Source organism: Amblyomma americanum, chromosome 11 (assembly GCF_052857255.1).
Source record: "Amblyomma americanum isolate KBUSLIRL-KWMA chromosome 11, ASM5285725v1, whole genome shotgun sequence".
NCBI lineage: Eukaryota > Metazoa > Arthropoda > Arachnida > Ixodida > Ixodidae > Amblyomma > Amblyomma americanum.
Genome location: NC_135507.1, coordinates 5,114,928 through 5,135,106, shown reverse-complemented (window position 1 = coordinate 5,135,106; position 20,179 = coordinate 5,114,928). Strand labels below are relative to the sequence as shown.

The window sequence follows — 20,179 nt, the reverse complement described above, 5'->3', positions numbered from 1 at the left end:
GATCATAGTCGCCGTGGACCACCTCACTCGGTATGCTGAGACCGCTGCCCTACCTGCGGCTACTGCTCGCGATGTAGCCTTCTTCCTTCTTCATCACTTTGTCCTGCGTCACGGCGCTCCTCGCGAACTTCTCAGTGACCGCGGCCGTGTTTTCTTGTCTGAAGTTCTTCACGAGCTTCTCGCCACACAGTCCACCGCACCACTACTGCTTACCACCCTCAAACCAACGGCCTCACCGAACGCTTCAACCGTACTCTTGGGGACATGATCGCCATGTACATTCACTCCGACAGCTCCAATTGGGATCAGGTTCTTCCGTTCGTCACCTATGCATATAACACCGCCTCTCAAGCAACCACCGGCTTTTCCCCATTCTTTCTTTTATTCGGACGCGAACCTTCTTGTATGTTGGATACAATCCTTCCCTACAACCCCGTCAGCTCGGAATATGCTTCTCTCTCTGGCATCACCCGCCATGCTGAGCAGTGCCGCCAGTTAGCTCGCTCCTTCGCCGCCGAACGTCAAGGTCTCCGTACTCATGCTTCCGATCAAGACACGCCCGCGGTTCACTTCTCCACTGGCTCACTGGTCTGGCTCTCTGTTCCAAATACGTCCAAATTTTCGGCCAAGCACATCGGCCCTTACCGCATCTTGGAGCGTACGTCACCGGTCAACTACGTTATCAAACCGGTGACACCTTCTTCGGACCATCGCCGCCGTGGCCGCGACGTCGTTCACGTCAGCCGCTTGAAGCCGTATTATAGCCCCCTCGTAGTCTCCTCTCCTAGAGTCGCCAGGATGGCTCCCTCTTTCCGCCGGGGCACTTGGAATGAAGAAGATGAACCAGCCCCGAAGCCAACGACGACGAAGCGCTCGCGCCGCCGGTTGGATGCTCGTGCTGGATGGAACACTGCCGCTTGTGTCTGGTCGCTCGGCTCTCTGCCTCGTAGATTGCCTGTGCCAAGGTCTTCGTAGCCGGCGCTTCCATCGTGCCAATATACCGCTCTACAATATCTTCACATGCATTCTCAGTCTACTTACACCTGCGGTCTTCGGTTCGACTGCATTCCCGACACACTTCACAGACTCCAGTGCCAGCTCGCACGAAGCAAATAGTCTAGTTCCCAGTGTTGCCTTATTCGCAGTCTTAAAGCTTCCTTTGGTTTTGATTAAAGAAAAGGCGCATAACTGGTCCTCAAGGTCAGGCGGACACCTCAATCGCGCTTTGAGGACGAGTAAGTGTTGTTCACCTCACCACCTCCTCGGTGAGGTGGAGTAGATCTCGGAGCAGATCACTGTGACTTACGGATTTCTCGCCTAGCGTATACTTATCTACTTGTGTAATTGCTCTGCAATATATCACGTAGGTATATTTTAATGTGTTTTTCTGCATCTTATTTTTTGTATAGAGTGCAGTGCTCGCGTTCTTGTTTTCCTGTCACACCTGTTAATGATTTTTCTTTTCTTTCTTTATGTACGCATAATGTGCAATGTACCTACAAATTGTTGAATTGAATCTGTTATCCTCCCCCTCCCTCTACAATGCCTTACAAGGCACTGTGAATGATGAATAAACGAATAGCTTGAGGCACTTATGCGTCTTTCCTTTCCTCAAGGCGAACTAAGGGCTTCGAATGGAAAAATAAAACGCGCAACGCGTTACCCTGCTGCCGTTGTACGCCTTCAACTGCTTCTACTAAAAAGCCTGTGCAAAGCTATCACAACTTTTCCTTTTACAGAGTTTGGTGCATGAGCGTGGTCACCACGTAGGTACTCATGTGCAAGTCAGTCCTGAAGAAGGGCTTGCTAGTGCTGCAGGCTCTCTGTAAAAAAAAGTAAAAATAAACAACGTTTACTTGCCGACATGTTGACGACAGGGTCGACGATGCTCCCGTACTGCTTTACGAAACAGTCCCGCTTCCGTTCGTACTCTTCTCGCGTGTAGTTGGTCCACCAGTTAACGAGACGTCCGACTGCATCGTATTCGAATCCTGCAGAGAATATAAACACTCGCACGTGAAATTCGACAGATGTGTTGTCCTCCATTACTCAACCAAACATAAATGAAAAGCATGACAGTGAATGGGACAAAAATACAAGTGAAGGATTACCGACAGCATCAACATGCGCCACCAGAAGTATTTCCTTCTTTCCGCAATCACCATTTCATTACATTTTTTCTCATAACTGCCGTTTTCCTCGCCCACCCCTCATGTAATACTCCGTAAGTCGGGCCTTTGAGAACCTAATAAATAAATAAACTGGTGACGTTTCCTCATGAGTCATGCTATGTGCTATTCAGGCAAAGGCCCCCTTCTACTGATCTCAAACTACTCGTGTCCAGCGCCAGTCTCGACCACCCTAGATCAGCAAGTTTCGATATTTATGATTCAGGAAGTTTCCTGGCTCTTTGCATTCAATCTGTGGTCCCAAAAGACTATAGCATATCTGTTTGCCTCAATACACGCCCTGCCAACGTCCATTATCGTGCCTGCAGTCCAGGTCCCATTTTCATAATATATAGTTAGCAATGTACACGCTTTGGACTACTGGAGTTACGTTGAGGGTTCCGAAGGTCTGGGTGTGTCCTAAATAAAATATTGCCCGCATGATGCACATAAATGCATTTATCCAGCACCGGTACTGTTTGCTTTTGCAAGTTACGTTTTGACCGATTTGTGAATTTTTGTTCCGTGAATTTGCGATTGCTCCTGGTCTTCTTCGTTTCAAGGCATGCTCGCGGTGACGTCGACGCGTGGGGGCCATTTAGGCAAATGGGTGGGCTCACTTTGGGTTGGCCTAGGGTGCAGCAGTGAATGCTGCGGCACATTAAATGCCCATTCCCATTTCCTCTTCTTTTTTTCAGCTACCATTAACTCGCGTTTGTTCCCCAAGGCTTTCCGCTCTGTTCCTGTCTCTTAGCGCCGCCCTTATTGTCCTCCTTTTCTTCGCTCGCTGCGGTGGTCTCAATTTGCTTCTCTTCCTTCTAGACCTCACCTCTAGCGCCCGTTCATGGCTTGAGCGGCGTGCGCCTCCGTAGCTGGCGTAACCGAACGCGGAGCGCACCAGAGGATGAACGACGGCGAATACAGCGTGAGAGGGAAAGCGAAAGAAGGGGGTGCGCGGCGGCAAAACGCGGGATCATATACGGCACCAGAGTAGCGCGCGGCGGCAACACGCGGCATCATATACGGCACCAGAGTAGCGCGCGCCGTTGCCTCTTCGTCTATAATCGCCAGAGATGGCGCCAGAGTAGCGCACGCTGCATACGCTCTAGCGGTTCGCCTGAGGCGAGGCGAGGCGGCGGCGGAGAGCTGTGCGCGCTGCCCTTGTCAAAACCAGCAGCCGCCTCAGTTTGGCCCTGCGTGTTCCGTTTATAGTTCCCTGCGGTTCGAGTACCGCACAAGCTGCGCTTAAAAGTCGCATTTCTTCGTTAAAACTGTTTATAGCGGACGTGTTCTTCGCTAGATGTTCTCTCACCTTGGTCGTCGTAGGCATGCGAGATTTCGTGACCCATCACCATTCCTATCGCTCCCAGATTGATAAACCTGTTGATGAGAGTTAACACAAAGGCTCCTAAGAATACACGCCGCATTTGCATTTCAGTATTGTGCGTAAACTAGGGGTCTCCTTCAAAAATAGTATGTTGATAACTGCTGGTAAGAGTAAAATTAGCTTAACTTACGATGGTAGCCCAGGCTGAAAGTAGACGCCTCTTAGTATACCCGCCGAAATAACTGAAAAGAAAAACATAGGTGCACCGGAAGTCAATAAAAACCGAAATGTCACTGCAGGCAATGTAACTGTTAAATACGCGGGTACAGAAGACACGTAACTGCTGGGCCCTGGGTACCTGCTATTAACTGTAAATGACTTGCGCGCATGGCTAAAACTGTGACACTGTGGCCTCAGCGCTGTAGTAGCTTTTTGCCGAAAGTTTCAGCTTATGCTTTGCGTCATTTAAAATACAACATAATCTTTAATGAAGAGATCTGCCAAAGCACAATCTTTGATTGAGATCACGAGACGCCATTCGCACATGCGTGCAAGCCTTCTGCGCATGTGCAGATGGCCAGCAGGGACCAACTGCAGGCGAACGTGTATCGGTCTTGCCACAGGCATATATACTATAGCTCCCCGTAAGCTAGTCACTGTAGGGGCCGCGAATCAAGCTGTGCTGAACTCTCTAATATCGCCGTCAAATTTTACACTTTTGTAGCGTTTTTTGGATCGTAAGATAAAAGGAAATCATTCAATTGGCGCTTTCACGAAATATAAGCGGGCAAGCAGTCGAGCCACCATGCCAGCCGAGGACTTCGTCTGTGGTCAGCCTGGATGCATTAGCAAGTTTCCTTGATTGCACGATTGCCTCATGCTTTTTCATTGAAGGTGAGCGCCTAGTTTTAGCCAAACATTTTATATTAGTCGATGTAAAGCACAGAACTAATGATGTCTCTCCCTCATGTAATGTCTCAACCGAGACCTTTGAGGAAATAAATAAATAAACGGTGATCGTCGACCAGTGTTGGCAAACGTCTGCCGTGCAAGCGGAACCGAACACGCTCGTCGCCCGAATCTAGGACTGTCAGCGCGGACTTTCTTGCGGCGAGGAAGTCAGAAAAATGCAAGCACGACGCGCTTTTGCTGCTACATTGTGATAATTAAGCAAGGCTTCACGAAATCATTGCATTTCGTATATTTCCTATATTTAATGTATGTTTATTTACCGCCACAATATACATCGTGACAGGGTGCCCATAGCAAAGGCAGCCTCTTGGACCGCTTGACTTGACCACGGACACCCAGCTGCGAACTTTGGCAACAAAGCAGTGGCACAATTTCAAATTACAATACAATACAATTACAACACAATGTTTCAAATCATCACGACAGATACTTCTCGTAAGAAAAATAAAATGACAAACAAAGCACTGAAGAGTAAAATGCAGTCAATTTGTTTCACAAATTCAATGCAGTGTCTGTAAATAATATTCTAAAAGCGTTCTGTGTGAGGTGCTTTTAGGTCAATGTTACTGAGGCAAAGGGCATTTAGTAGGCGCGGTAATAAGTTTTCAAGTGTTTGGCAGTCAGATGTTGTTCTGTATGTTTTAATATGCCACTGATCGACGTTTCTTGTGTTGTCTACTTTATAGCTTACTTCAATGTTGGACAGTTCATGAAAGAAGGACGTGTGATTAATAATTTCGCGCTTCAGTGCGGGGCTTAAGCGAAAGGTGTACAATTTAGTTAATGGAAGTATTTTATATTTAGAAAAGGTTAATGCGTATCAAATGTTCTATGAACATTTTCAATTATTCTCAGAAAAGTTTTCTGTAACACGAGTCGCTTACTGGTGTTTTCTTGCGAAGTTTTCCCCACACTAAATTACTGTAATTGAGGCGAGAACTAAAGAGTAAATGATATACGGCCAGCAAAGCTATTTTTGGCACTAGTTGGCGATATCTGCAAAAAAAAAGCAATAATTTGTCACAGTTTGCTGGCAATAAAATTGATGTGGTCATCCCAAGTAATTTTTTTTAATTGATTACAACGCCCAGTGTTTTAAATCTAGCTATTATATCTAAATGAGCATTATTGAAGCAAATGTCTTTTACAAGTGTAAACTTCTTATCTTTTGCTCTAAAACTAACTGCTTTTGTTTTCGCGACATTTAGCTCTAAACCATTTTTTGTGTCCATTCATATAAAGCAGAGAGGGCAAAACTCACTGTATCTACTAAAGTAGCTGCTTCAGTTCCTCAAAAAAATATATGCTCGTATCATCAACATATATTGTGTATTTCGCAGGGGCGATGTGCACAATATCAAGAATAAAAATATTAAAAAGAAAAGGACCAAGTATGCTTCCTTGGGGAACACCGCGCTGAAGTGATTCTATTTCCAATATATACCCTGGCATGACGCTGTAAACTAAAACGGTTCCCAAATAAAAATAAATAATTGGTTTTTGGGGAAAGGAAATGGCGCAGTATCTGTCTCATATATCGTTGGACACCTGAACCGCGCCGTATGGGAAGGGATAAAAAGACGGGGGGTTGGGGCTAGGGCACCTCTGTTTAAGGCAGCTGGTGAACCGTTTCTTGTTTTTTCGCGACGTCTCAGACCCGTTCTTGCGCACCGTGTGCCAGGTGAGGCTGCGGCGATTGCTGCCCGAGTTTGTTGTTACCACAGAAGAGCTCTCGGGTAGAATTTTTGGTTACTACAAAGAGATTGTAGCAAGTGTTAGGTTTCTTTCAGCGCGTTTTTCTAGCGATTATTTGTATAAAACTAAAAGAAAGAAGTTGTACCATGATCTTTGTGATATTGTTTTCCCAGAGCCTATGTACAGGGCCTTGTACAGTGGAGGTCCTGGAGCTGATGTTTTAAAAAGGGTAAAGAAAATGCAGGTGCCACCAGGAGTAAAGACCTTCTTTTTTAAATTACACACCGGGACACTCCCAGTTAAAAAGTTTTTGGAAGGAAAGGATTTCTTTTTACCGTGGGGATCGAACTGCTTAATTTGTAAACAGCCCGAAACAATAGACCATGTTTTTTTGCATTGCTGGGAAGGGGTTTATTTTTGGGATGTGTTACAAAGGACAATAAAGAAAGAGCTACCACTTGACGCGCAGGGAATTCGTTATTTAAGCACAGACAATGAGGATGGGGTACACTCCCAGTTAAAAAGTTTTTGGAAGGAAAGGATTTCTTTTTACCGTGGGGATCGAACTGCTTAATTTGTAAACAGCCCGAAACAATAGACCATGTTTTTTTGCATTGCTGGGAAGGGGTTTATTTTTGGGATGTGTTACAAAGGACAATAAAGAAAGAGCTACCACTTGACGCGCAGGGAATTCGTTATTTAAGCACAGACAATGAGGATGGGGTACCATTTGATCTCATAATGTTCTTGGGCCTCCACAGTATATGGCGCTCCAGAATGGCAGGCTATTATTGTGACAAAGACGCACGACCTGCCCGAATTTATTTTCGGGAAAGAATGGACTGCTTTCTGGCCATCCAGAAAGCAGCTGCGGAGCCTCCCGAGTGGCTCTCGAGGCTAGAGCCGCTCTGTATGCTTCGTGAATTTTAGTATGACGAAGCCAGACTCATGATGGCTGACCACGACAGTGTCGTATGTACATAGCGTTTTGTGTGTTTTTTGTTGAGTGTTTTTTGTGTAAATGTTATGGGTCAAAGCCAGGCAATAAAGAAAAAAAGAAAGGAAGAAATAGGTGCCGTAGTGGAGGGCTCCGGAATAATTTCGACCACCTGGGGATCTTTAACGTGCACTGACATCGCACAGCACACGGGCGCCTTAGCGTTTTTCCTCCATAAAAACGCAGCCGCCGCGGTCGGGTTCGAACCCGGGAACTCCGGATCTGTAGCCGAGCGCTCTAACCACTGAGCCACCGCGGCGGGTAAAAAAAACGGTTCCCAATGGTTTTATGGTTTTGTTTTCGACCGTCGTGTGCTTGGATTTCAATTCAGCTAGCCGAATCCCAGTTGCATCTACTTATGGCCATCGCTTCAGCCGAGCAAGCAACGTCCTTGTATGTACATTCGTGAGCAGACTTGTTTAGATCGGCGGAGCGGCGTGCTGCGGAGCAAATCGTAGCTTGCAGCTCCTGTGATAAAGGGCACTGTGCTCGTTATTTGCTTTTATTTCTCTGCAGGTTCGCTTCAGCGCAAGCAACGATCGTGAAAAGCAGTACCTGCTGTAAAATTTCTTTTCGTTTCATTTGCACAGCACCGCCCAAGCTCTCCGATATAAGCCTGCTTACGTCTGTACGTTGCGGCGCGTACCCGATACCATCTAGTCGAGGCGCGACCTCGGAGACGTGACGGCAAGGGTTGTTATCGTGGTATCTTGTTCGTGCTTTGACCTGCCGGTAATTATATTCCTAGGCCTGTAACGGATGAGGCGTAATTTACCTATCATGTCAAGAATGTAAACCTACCCCTTGCCGGAGAGTTAACTCGCCCTATCTTGCTCGTTGGCTCATACTTTCTCAGATGTGCTCGTCCCTCGCCTCTTCGGTCTCTTCGCTTCTAGGTTGCATTTTGAAGAATGTGAAACACGAGTGTTTAGAAAGAACAGACACAAATGAAAAAATATAAAATGCTGAAAAAATATAATGCAGGCGCTTTAATTGCAGTTTGCGTTACAACCAAGTACAATTGGGTGTGTACGGTTGCATTGCGGCATTAATTACAAAGACAAGCCGCAATTGCCGCCCTACCGTTCAATCAAAACCAAAGAAAGCTAAAATGGCCGAGTTCTTGACTAAAAAAAAGAAGTCGTCTCCTTATATATGCAGCGAACGCACGACCGTCGACGCTGTGACTGGCTTGCCAATCTACAGTTTCCGTACCCAGAACTGCCTTCTCTTCGGGCTGCCAGCAGTGGTTAAGCCATCGAATGATACATCCCGGTTTTTCCATCTCGATGGTCTACAAAAAGGCACGCAGCAGTGCTACCGAGCTTTCTTTTTGACACGATGCTCCAGGCTCAACATCCGTAAGTGCACAGTGCACCACGCAGCGCGAATCCTTCGGGTGAATTCTCCGTAGACTACCGCAGACTTGATCGCAGTGCGGCCGCAGTGTGTGGCGCGTAGAAGCCGTGAAAATCGCCATAATTTTTTTTAAAGAAAACCATGACAACAACGCCTGAATACGCCGACGAAACCGACGAAAGGAGCAAACAAATGCTTCCGCGTGCTGCCGATCCTTCTTAGACTAGTATGCGGCGCCGCCACAGCGTGGCGTCGATTTCTTGAAAAGCGCCAATAGAGTGAGGGCGTCTGTGCACAGAACTAGCCGACTCTGAATAGGTGATCGCTTGAAGTAGTTCTTTCTTACTTCAGGGTGGTTGCAGCCGAATTGTTAGAGCAAGGACAAAGAAAGGAGCGAACTGAAGGACGTGGAGGAAGCTTCACCGTGAACTGAATTCTATATTGGAAATCTGGTGCTTTTGATTTCGTCTCCAATTACTCTTCCTTTTATCTTTCTCGTATTTCGCGCAAAAACGATTCGGGGCCGATTCGTCAAACAGGAGAGCTGCGTGTATCTAAGCGCGCCGTCAGTGGTCTTCTTAAAGGGATACTGAGGAGATAAGTTGGCTTTTATCGATATAATACCACTTCTTAACCATAAAAAAGACCACTCTTACTGAAAACAAAACTCTTTTAAGGTAGAAAACAACAATAACCAAAATGCAGCTATCGCCGCCGCAGGCCAATCTCACAAGTACAAGCGCGATGACGAAATAGCGGAAAAACTTAACTGATCTCTGAGGCTGAGAAATGTGCATGAATGTTACGCGTTTGATTGATATTGAAGTACAAAATTAAGCTTTGTTTTGAAACCACCACTGCACTTTTAACAGACAAGGAAAATGGAAAACAAGCGACCTGAATGCTGGAAGCCAGAGAGAACCTATACTTGGCGGCGCTCAGGTGGTCGGCACAGTTTCGATATGTTCAGGTCGGCGTGTTCGCTTCTTCAACGTACCAAGACGCTGGGCTGCGTCACCAGTGCTATGAGGACTGTTTCAACAGAATTTAATTACGTCAATACATACCAGCCTCTACTCATCAGTCGCGACGACGGCTCGACGGTGACAGCTGCCGCATCAGTAACATTGTTTGCTGCCGACGTTGCCAACTCCTCGCAGCCCAGACTATCCTACCAGACCCGCCACCTCAGCCCTCAAAAGCATCCCACGCTGTGTGGGGTTCAGGTCGTTGAGGTGCAGGCCGCCGTTCTTTGAGAGAACTTCACTGTCGGGATCCGAAATGGGATCCATCTTAACACTGATGCCAACGTGAACGAAGTGACAACAGCTGATAGACGCGTTCAAAGTTCGGCCGGCGGTAGCTTTCATTTCGGCTGCTGCTAGGCTGCATCACTCGCACCGGCAATCACGGAGTCCTGGCTTACGTCTCTTTTTGGATATTTCGTCATGAGAGAGTACTGCGTTTGATTCAGAGCGGCGGGAAAATCTTTTTTCAACTTTGAATCCAAATCTCTTAGCAATAGATGCACCTTTATCTGCCGAACAAGCGGCAACAAAACCGTGAAATGCCGAACTATCGCATTTTGCTAACACAAAAATTTTGATAGACTTGTCCTCAGTGTTCCTTTAAGAAAAGAAGTTTTTTTTTTTTTTTTGCGCGATACCGCAGGAAGATAAAAGGAAGAGATATTGGCGACGAAATAAAAAAGCGCGGGATTTCCAATAAAGTGTTCAGTTCACAGTGTAGCGTCGTCCACTTCTGTCTGTCCATCACTTTTTTTGTCCTCGTGCCTTTTCCCGAAAACGTTCTTATTGTGTGTTTCGGTCATAGTGCACACCCTGATGGTACTTGCAAATTTAACCAAGCAGAATCTGAATACTGAATATTCACACTTACCAATTTCGTTAAATGCGATCAGGTTGAAGGCGTTGACTTCTGGACCACCTTGTGGTAACCATCTGGAAGAAGACGCGTTGGTATGGGCGTACAATCGGGAGTTTTTTGTTGATTGCTAACGGAGCGGCTAAAGTGAACACGAGCCCCCCCCCCCCCCCCCCCGTTCCCCTCTGGCAGGAAAAAGAAAAGAAACATTACGCGCTGCCATTTACGAAGTGTAAAGAACTCTTTAGACATACTAAACATGCGGATTCGGGACGTCTGAATGCGATAGAGACCTCATTCAACACTATTTGGTCTTTATGAACTCTTGTTTCGCAGTCTCCATTTCGGTAATACTTAAATATCTCGGGACTAGTGGTCTTGTTCTGTTAGTGCTGTGTTGTGCAGGCACTGTACTTGTGGACCTGTGACCGAAGCGGAAACAGCAAAATCTTTACAAGATTCTAGAAGCTGCCGAGGAAATTTGCACTTACGCAAGGCTACACGCTTCCTTTCAAGGCCTTGTTTACCCGCGCGAACGCCACTCATACAGAAAGGAGGCGTTGTGCCTTCGTCTAAAATGTCTTTCTGACTGGCCTGGACTCCGGATGTCAACAGCAGCAGCTGATGACTGGGAATTGTGCGCATGCCGATGAAGATCCTGCCAGGGCACTTATCCGTTCCCACAATTGCCAATTTTAACTAACGCTAAATATCACTACGGTGGAGCAGTGGCCGGCAGAACATCTGCGGCACTAATGCAACAGGTAGCTATTAACAGCCTGAACCTCAATTTCTAAAATCTCACCTGCGCCGCCGAAGCATAAATCCAAAGCGCGTGGTAAATAAAGCGTACCAACAAAAAACCATCTGCAATCTAAGCCAGCAGCAATTATAATTCTTACCGGTGCTAGTCTTTTGGGGACGCACAAAATTTCCACGGCCATTGAACTCTCAAAGAGCGACCATTATTCTTTGAGAGATTAGCTGCGAAGGTGCATTAGCCGCATCTATTCTAAACAGGAATTAAACTTTTTAATCGTTTTCGGCCCAGAGTGTAGACGAACCTCAACTGCGTCACTGTGGGCAGGAGTGCAAAGCTACACGTGTTTTATAAGAAACTATGGGTTCCGTTAATTTAGTCACCTTAAGAGTGGAATGTGATAGTATTCTATTTCGCGATTTTCGCAGCTTCTGTTGCAACTTATATGTGTGATTTCGTCAATTTTGTTGAGATTGTCGGATCATCAACCGTCATATTCTGCCTGCAAGCTGCAGTATCCGCTTTACTGTGATGGTGCTGACAATAGCTTGTAAAACATTTTTTCTGATTTTTAATTTCAGTTTCTTTGAGGTCACGTCACTATGTGAGGTCACAACTCCTTTGGAATCTCGTGATCTTGTGTTGTCGTAATTCTCTCGACCAATCAGCGGATTCCTTTCGTGACACCGGATGGCCCCGGGTTGCTGATGTTGTGAACTGTGATGCCATCTAAAAATTAACTCACGTCACAGGGTTACCTGATCTCTCTTGACTGATCGTTAAACTGCCATCTGCCACGGGTGCAGGTTGCTCAGAATCCGGTGGCTAGGTTTAATCTACCGCGGTGGGCATGCTGTGATGTCTCATGGTCACGTGATCTCAACTAATCAGTGAATTTCGTGACACCAGTCGACAGATTTTGCTCCTGACGTGAACTGCAACGCTGTCGCATTAAACCTCACCCAGATACTAACGTTTTCGTTTGGCCTGTCTGTAAGAATATGATGAACAGGACTCACAGCGGGCCATCGTCGCGCAGAGAAGCGTACATTTTTAAGGCAGAGTTCTCGTCAAACTTCAGGATGATCTCAGCGAAAGAGTCATTAGAGGTGATTTCTCCGACCTGAAATCAGAAAGGGGACTATATTTTTTACTCCGTCAGCTTCAAGTGCAAAAGTCCCAACTGCGCGGATTCAGTCTGATATGATGAACAGCCGCTGGAGCTTGGCTGTGGTGTTCGATTGCAAAGCCCAAGAACGCGGGATCAAATCCCGGTTAAGGAGGCTGTGCTTCGATTGAGTCGAAACGCAAAAACCCCCATGGGCTGCTGGCGTTAGCGCACGTAAAAGAAAGCCACGTGGTAGACATTAAGCCGGAGCTCGGCTCCGCTACAGTGCCGCTTGTAGCCCCGTGGGCAGCTTTGGGGACTTCAATCTCCCATATACCCTACCATCATTTTGACATAACTCGCTGCATAGCGTATAGATTTATCAATACGGTTTCATTGCCATTGCGCCTTACTTATCTCGAAATTCCAAAGGCGTAATTAATTCCAACATATCTTGGATGGTACATGACGAAAATAGATGGCGCCGACCTATTACCTTTATCGCTTTTCTCTTCGTTGACGTCATCTACTTTCGTCATTAAAAGACTTGATGCAAATGTTGCAATAAATGGCAACATTTAGCGAACCGCAAAACTGCCTCTTTGTACATCACTGCCAAATCTAAAACACATACATTCGTTCGCGCAGCAGTAATCCAGGTCTGTAAACTTCACAATGAAACTCTTGCAGTGTGAGTTTGCGGATGGAGTCAGGCAAAGCGTTTTCTTTCAATAGCATGAAAGAAGAAGACCCGTCTTAAAAGGTTATAGCAAAAGCAATGAATGACATAAGGTGGCCTCGAAAAATACATGTTTTTTTTCTCGAAACATGCTGATGATAGATTTCCTGATGCTCATTTAAAATAATCTACTGCCAGACATCTACTGCACGACTAGTCCTTGTCCTACTGACTTTCAGCCGGTCCTGTCCTGCACTACGCGCGTTATACATTCTCTCAGCAAGGCTCTTACCCAACTTCTCAGCCCGAACCTGGCACCCCATTTTGTTTCTCTTCCATTAGAGTCCACTCGGTAACCCTGGCAGACTATCATTTGCCTGTTCTCCGCTTTAAATTACCCGTCGAAGTCAATTTCACTATCTTGATATCCGTTAAGATACAGGCCAACGAGAGATACACTTATTATAAACCTATAACCAGCCTGTGGTGAACAGAGAATTTTTTTAGCGCACAGCTGTAAGGTTCTATAGACCGGACACCACTTATCTCCTTTCGGGATCTATGAGGAATGATTTAAAGAAAACCTAGCGCCAAAACCATGCAAACCACAAGGACGAACAAAACATAAGCGTTATCTCACAACTGATTTTTATTGAAGCCAGGATGCAGCTTATATGGGGTGAAGCTTCAAGTGGAGAGAAGGGTGACAAGGAGGAGAAGGTGAACAAAGGCAACATCGCTTCGCAAAAACGGGCAGGCAGCCAAAAATGAGGAGTGCGAGGGCTAGATATTGGGCTCTGCCAAACACTCGACACATCCTGCTTAAAACGGCGATGGCCTTTTCTGTTCCTCGCGGAGCACCACGCATAATTGTATGCATAATACATAGGTTACGTTTAAACGGCGCCTTTGCGCGCAAGAACTCCACTTAATTGTACAAGCGGACACCCCGGACTGTACCGCATGTGGCATGTTAGAGAGTGTGGAGCATGTTTTAGTGGCATGCCCAGCATATGCAAAAGAAAGACTCATGCTAGCATCTCCTTTAAAGTTTCTTGACACCAGGCGCCTCTCGGAGGATTTAATCCTCGGTGCTTGGCTTGGCCAGATAGTATGGAACAGATGAATAAGGATGGATTTTTAAAGAGGGCAGCGGTAGGGGCAGCCACGCCCCCCCCCTCCCCCCCCCCAAAAAAACTATAACTTAAATAGGACAACCATGCTAACCCCCCTTTTTTTTCGATGAAAAAGGTCCAATAAATGCATCGTTGAAACGCTCTCACGCTTTTTAAGCGGCACGGGCCTTGACTAGCGATTCTGGTGTTAGAAAGTGTGCATTTTCTTTTTTGTCTTTTCATCTGCCTCCGTCATAATCATCCTCTATCGTGACCCTCTTTTTTCTCCTCTTCACGCGTTCCCTAGTGCACAGTAGCAGGCCACATATTCATTTTCCGGCCAACCTTTATGCCTTTCCCGACAATAAACCCTCTCTCTCTCTCTCTCTTTCTTATTTTTGAGTATCTTTGTGCGTTCACTACCGAAAACTTTTCTCGATTGAGAACATTTATATAGCTAATCCACCTCGGTTTTACTGCCACTCATATAAGGGCTGCAATGTGAATGGCCACTTTAATTGGAAGAGTCGATCTGCTGTGTGTGTGGTGTGTGTCTCGGTGTGATGTGTCACAAAACTCACAAGTTCAAAGAATTTTTTTTTTTAAAAGCAACGAAAACTTGGTTAGCATCCGGAGAGCTGACTTACATGGTCAAAGTGTTTGTTCAGTGCATCATCGCTGAGATTAAAACCAGAATATCCCACATACGGCGCCATCTTCCACAACTGTGAGAAATAAGCGAAGATGTAAGAGATAATCGTAAGAGATAAGATGTGTAAGAGATTAGCGAAGAAATAAGCGAAGATCAATTGGGGCAAGGGAAATCTTAGAAGCCACTGAAATAGCGAAGTACAGCAGTCACACGTGCATTAGCACATCATCTATTCAGCTCATGGAAAACGAATGACAGTTTTTAGAACGCATCGAAGTTTGCACATTGGCCTACATGAGCGGGCGCTCTTCTTTTTACATTTCTTCTCTTTTTTTCTCATGTTTTTTTTCTCGGATGTTTCTAGTTTTCTTTTACTGCCTCTTTTTATATTGTCAGTGTGGGGCATTCTTTTTTCCTTTACGCAAGCGGATGCGTTGTTGCAGAGAGACGGGACATTTTTCGTTGTTCAATTTCATTCAGTTGTAAGTGCAGCACCGTCCCGTCCTCCTCTTTTTTCGTCCAGTCTTTACGCTATGTTCTTTGTTAAGAATGTCTGACAACTGGCCCTAAAGTCTACTTTGTTAAAAGATGATCGCCTTGAAACCAAATAAATTCACTGCATTCAAAATAATTGTACATCTTTCAGATTAATAAAGCAGCGCCCTCAAGCCATCGGTACAGAATGTAAATTAGCGTTGGAACACACAACTCTAGTAAGCCTTTTGAGTTTTGCGACCAGCATTGAAGCTACGAAAAAATCGCCGACGAAAAAGGTATCCCCATTTTTGGGAGTGATTCTGTTAATGCGTCACACTGCTCCACTGACCTGCAAGAAGGCTCGACGACATTACGTAAATAATAGTGTGATAAGACCGAACAAGGCGACCAGTTTTTTTTTTTTCGACTCCCAGACATTTACGGTCAAGCAATATAGTGTACTGAAAAGAGCAAGTACTGAAAAGAGCAAGATTCGATAAAAGTGACGGCTTCAATCGCAATAGACCGCATTTCAGGGACGATCAAGATTGTTACTGGACGTAAAATCCAAGAAACCGAGGCCGCAGTTGGTGCACACAGAAGAGGCGCTCCGCGGACGGGCCAATATATTCCTACCTTCATCTGTGATGCTCAAGGAAATATATTTATGCACCAAGAACGTCTTGAGAATACGGACCATTTGAACATACTTGCACTTCTTTGAACATCACTGGTGTTCAAAAGATCCAGAAAAGTATGTCTGAATGTTGAGCGTATTCATATCTTAACTTCGTGTGCGTCCATAGACGGCCGCGTGCTGGATGCCTAATAGCCGTTATTCAGCGTGCCGATAAAAATTTGAACTGCTTTGTTTTATAAACAGCAAAACCGCGTACAACCAAGACGCACTAATAATAAAGACCTTTTTTTTCTGAGGTACGGTCTTCAATATTAAGTTGTGTTTCAAAGATAATTGCCAGCCCTATCCGAATGACTGCCTAAACTCGCCTTAACATCAGAACTTCTCTAGAGAATGTAACTTTGAATAATTAACTGCGGAAAATAGGCCGTACCTTGTGGACTGCCCTACGTCTGGTCACTATATCCATCCATGGCACATTGCGAAGGGTTCTGTAGTACGTCCTTCCAACGTCCGACAGCATGGCCCTGACCTGATGTAAAGGAGATCAGAGCTTGATGTAAGCGGATATTGAAGTATGTAAAGCTCAATGCGAGCGTAAAGACTAAAAAATTATTTTGCTTTCTGTCGTCCGATTACCACACAAGCACAAAAATGAATTCGTTATGTATTTATGTGGTGCATACGGGTTCTAACGCCTCCAGAGTTTTCAGATATTTTAAATAGAATGCTATAAAAGTGTGCCTATTCATTACTTTCTGTCTTACCTCCCAGCACTCCAGAGGACAGCGTCATCCGGCTTGTAGAAATCAAGTGACCAAAGTGACTTTGCCACTAACGAATAGTGCTATATAAAATGAGTACGAAAGCATTTTTGCTTCAAAAAGGCCTTTTGAACATCCGTTTTCTCCAAATCCGTAAGAATGACTCTAAGCGTACATTTCAGAACGGAAGCTTTAAGACACCCATTGAAGACAAACCCTGCGGCCATTCTGCAGCGCTTTGTTTTAAAGCGGTGTCTGGGTAGGAGAACTTGCACAGAGTGACTAAATGGCACCGGAATGTTGGGCTTTTATCGGCACAAAAGATATCAAAACTAGGACTTTAGGATTCCTGCAATGGCGTCACAGGTAAGAAATTATTAGTCGCACTCGCAAAGCAGTAGCACAAGCTGTTGTGGAGGGTCTTACTTTGTTAAGAGACAACAAAAAATTATTTAAGGTGCGTGACACCGAGTAAAAAATCGGAGGAGATAACTTGACGCAATAGCGTTAGTGAGTAAATGCGCATATGTGCGGATTTGGCCGTTCACAACTTCACATTTTTATGTCTCTGCGAGTCCTCATACCACTGCTTTGGCAATGTTGCAGCATTTAAGGGATGTGTCACTGTCCTGCGATGGCAGGTGCTGCCGACGGTGGGGGCAATGTGTTGCACATGTATGTATATATAGGTTATATATGCACGTTAGAATGGGGCAAAAACATCGATGACGTACAAAACAGGCTCGACTTTTAGCCAACCAGCACCCTCGCATTTAATGCTTCTCATATTTTTGAATGATCGACACAAGAAATTCCTAACATACCGTTAAGTGATTCTTCACTTCGCAGACAGTGATGAAGGTACTGGTCACTGTTGTGGCATAGTACACATATATTAACCTCCCTTTCCACACAAACACATCAAAACAATTTAAAATGCTGCACATACGTTATTTTGAAAACGTGAAAGCATTCACTATTTACTCCATGATGGCAGGTTACTTCATCACTGTGCTACAATAGAACTCCGTGCTGGTGTCTCAGGCGCCTCTAGCTGTGGCACGTGTGAACCACTTGTAAAGCGAACAAGGCTCACCTCAGCCTTCGTTTTGTCCGGAAATTTGTGCTGGAGGTACAGACGGCCGAGGAGCTCTGGCACATATGCCTTCAGGGCCAGAAGGCAAGCAGCAGTGACGTCATCATCTTCGACGATTTCCGAATCGTTCTTGTTGCTGTCAGGCGGCGTACCTTCTGGAATCCAAGTGAACGCTGCGAGCTTTTCCGCTGCTTTCGCTCCGATGTGGTTGTACACTCGAACGCTGAAACGGTGTATTTTTATTTATTTTTATTTATTTGGAACATACTGCTAGCCTCTTTCGAGGCTGTTGCAGGAATGGGAACAGGTTGGTTTTCTTTTTAGGTACGTCACAAAAGAAAAAATCCCAAAGAAGGTTCATACAACTGATATAACATTATAAAATAGATAATCATGGGAGACAGTTTCAAAATACATGACGCAATATTAAGCAACCCAAACGCACGTGCAATGCTTCACTAAAAAGTTCAAATAAACCGTTATGACAGGTTACAAAGAAAACTGCTCAAAGATTCAGAGTTAACAACATTTCCAGGTAACATATTCCATTCCCTGATCGCTTGCGGAAAAAATGAATAACGAAAAATGTCAGAAATAAACTTATACTCTGTTAAGTGCAGTGAATGTTTCGTTCTGGTGTTTCTTTTTAGTGAAGGAACTAAGTAGAGGTCAGAATCTATGTTTAGGGCACCGTTTAGGAGGAGAAAGATGAATTTAGGGCGTGAGATTCGGGCACGGCTACTAACAGTGGAGATATTCGCCTTGTTTAAGAGTTCAGTTGGGGAGTCGTTACGTTTATATTTGTTAAAAATAAACCTTACTGCTTTCCGCTGCACACTTTCTACCTTATTTATGCATTTCTGTGTGTGCGGAGACCAGCACAGGATGTTGTACTCAAGCACAGCAAGCACGAGAGAACGGTATGCCAGTAGCTTGGTGTCGGGAGATGCAGATGGTATAGATCGCTTAAGAGAAAAGAGTGCGGAAAGTGCTTTTGACGATATATATTCTTGACGATATATATTGTATGGCGTCAGTCGCCGCCAGAAAACAACCCCGGGACGAGATAGCAGTACGAAACAAGGCGCACAAGTCAAACGAGGTGACCTGAAACTAGTTGTTTAGGAAAATTATATGGGTAAAATATGGGGCAGAAAGAGGGGATACTTAAGACTAAAGCGCCGTAGCAACACGGACAAGGCTTACTTTTTGCTTTTGAGCGCTTCCTATATACAAAACTGGTAACTCTAGACGCCCAATCATTTCACGAATAGGCATCATTACAGAGTTAATTATAAAGTACGTTAACAAGCTGATTGGTCACAGTCTAACCACACATCAATCCTACATCAGATAGCAACCATTGTATCCGCGAAATAGTTATTTTAATATCACCAGACAGGAGTTCTTGTAACCAAGGATGTCATATCCTTAAACGCAAATATTCCCCACGTCGGTGGCACTCTAGCCCTCTTAGAATCATACAGCGAGCACAGACTTCAAGAACATCCAAGCCCAATTCTGTCAGAAACAGTGGCCAAAATCGCGTTAAAATAAAACAGCATCGAACGCGATGTTGAGTGCTATCTTCTAGTAAGTGCCGCCGCTATGAGTACAAGAATGGCCCCTAATTACGCAAATACTCTGAAGTATTAAAGCACATTTGAGCGCTTGTTGGTCTTCCCGAGGTTGCCCTTCTTGAGCAACCTCTCGTGACCAATCATTAGTTTAACTGCTGCCTGCCACGGTAAGCAGTTTGCTCACAATCCGGTGGGTAGGCTGTGATGACGTGATTTAAGTGGCCCGCCTGCCACCTGGTTTACTGCTCCGGGAATTTTTCGTGGATTTTTCGCTTACGGCCTATGAAGCTGACGCGACGACGACGCCTGGTTATTTGTGACATGGGCTTCTAAAGACTGCCGCGTTAAAATTGCATATAAGCTGATGGAAACACACACAGATGTTTCAAGAGAACCTGCGACAAATGGGAAATGCAGTGTCATCCCTTGCTGTTCTCAATGCTAATTAAGCGCCTGAATATTTCTTCTCTGTGCGTCGGAAATGTAATATTTTCTTTATCTTGGCCACATCGAAGCAGACGCTCAGATCTGGGAGCCCAAATATCGTTTCCCAAGCGCACTGAAAACATCCCGACAAATATACTATAGGCTTGAGAAGGATATGTCTCTCGCGCATAACCTTATCCATCAGTTTTTGTTTATATGAACAAAGCAAAAACCAACGAAATACTCACGGATCTGTTTCTGTGATGAACTTCAGGGTGTTATTGATGTAGTCCACGGCGTTGACGAGAATCTTGTCGTTGTAGTTTAGCGTCACATTACCCTTGTTGAACTCCTTGTTCAGTAGCTCGAGAAGCGGAAACTTTGAATGCGAGAAAAAATATGAATACACAAACTTTTGATCTGGCTAATATTGCAGAAAGCTTCACTAACTCTTTTTCAGAGCACCTCCAGTGTTATTGC

At 45.2% G+C, this 20,179-nt stretch overlaps 1 protein-coding gene across 3 annotated transcripts in view; it reads right to left on the bottom strand.

The window, feature by feature from the left end:
- Window positions 1-20,179, bottom strand: part of LOC144110021 (neprilysin-1-like) — a 41,776-nt gene that overhangs the window by 8,803 nt on the left and 12,794 nt on the right. For all 3 annotated transcript variants that reach the window (XM_077642823.1, XM_077642824.1, XM_077642826.1), the window contains 9 exons: window positions 19,948-20,078; window positions 17,694-17,916; window positions 16,267-16,365; window positions 14,712-14,789; window positions 12,182-12,285; window positions 10,418-10,479; window positions 3,686-3,737; window positions 3,481-3,548; window positions 1,861-1,991 (listed from right to left, as the gene is read on the bottom strand). In XM_077642823.1, the coding sequence (XP_077498949.1) occupies window positions 1,861-1,991; window positions 3,481-3,548; window positions 3,686-3,737; window positions 10,418-10,479; window positions 12,182-12,285; window positions 14,712-14,789; window positions 16,267-16,365; window positions 17,694-17,916; window positions 19,948-20,078 (948 nt within the window). The remainder of the gene's footprint in view (window positions 1-1,860; window positions 1,992-3,480; window positions 3,549-3,685; window positions 3,738-10,417; window positions 10,480-12,181; window positions 12,286-14,711; window positions 14,790-16,266; window positions 16,366-17,693; window positions 17,917-19,947; window positions 20,079-20,179) is intronic.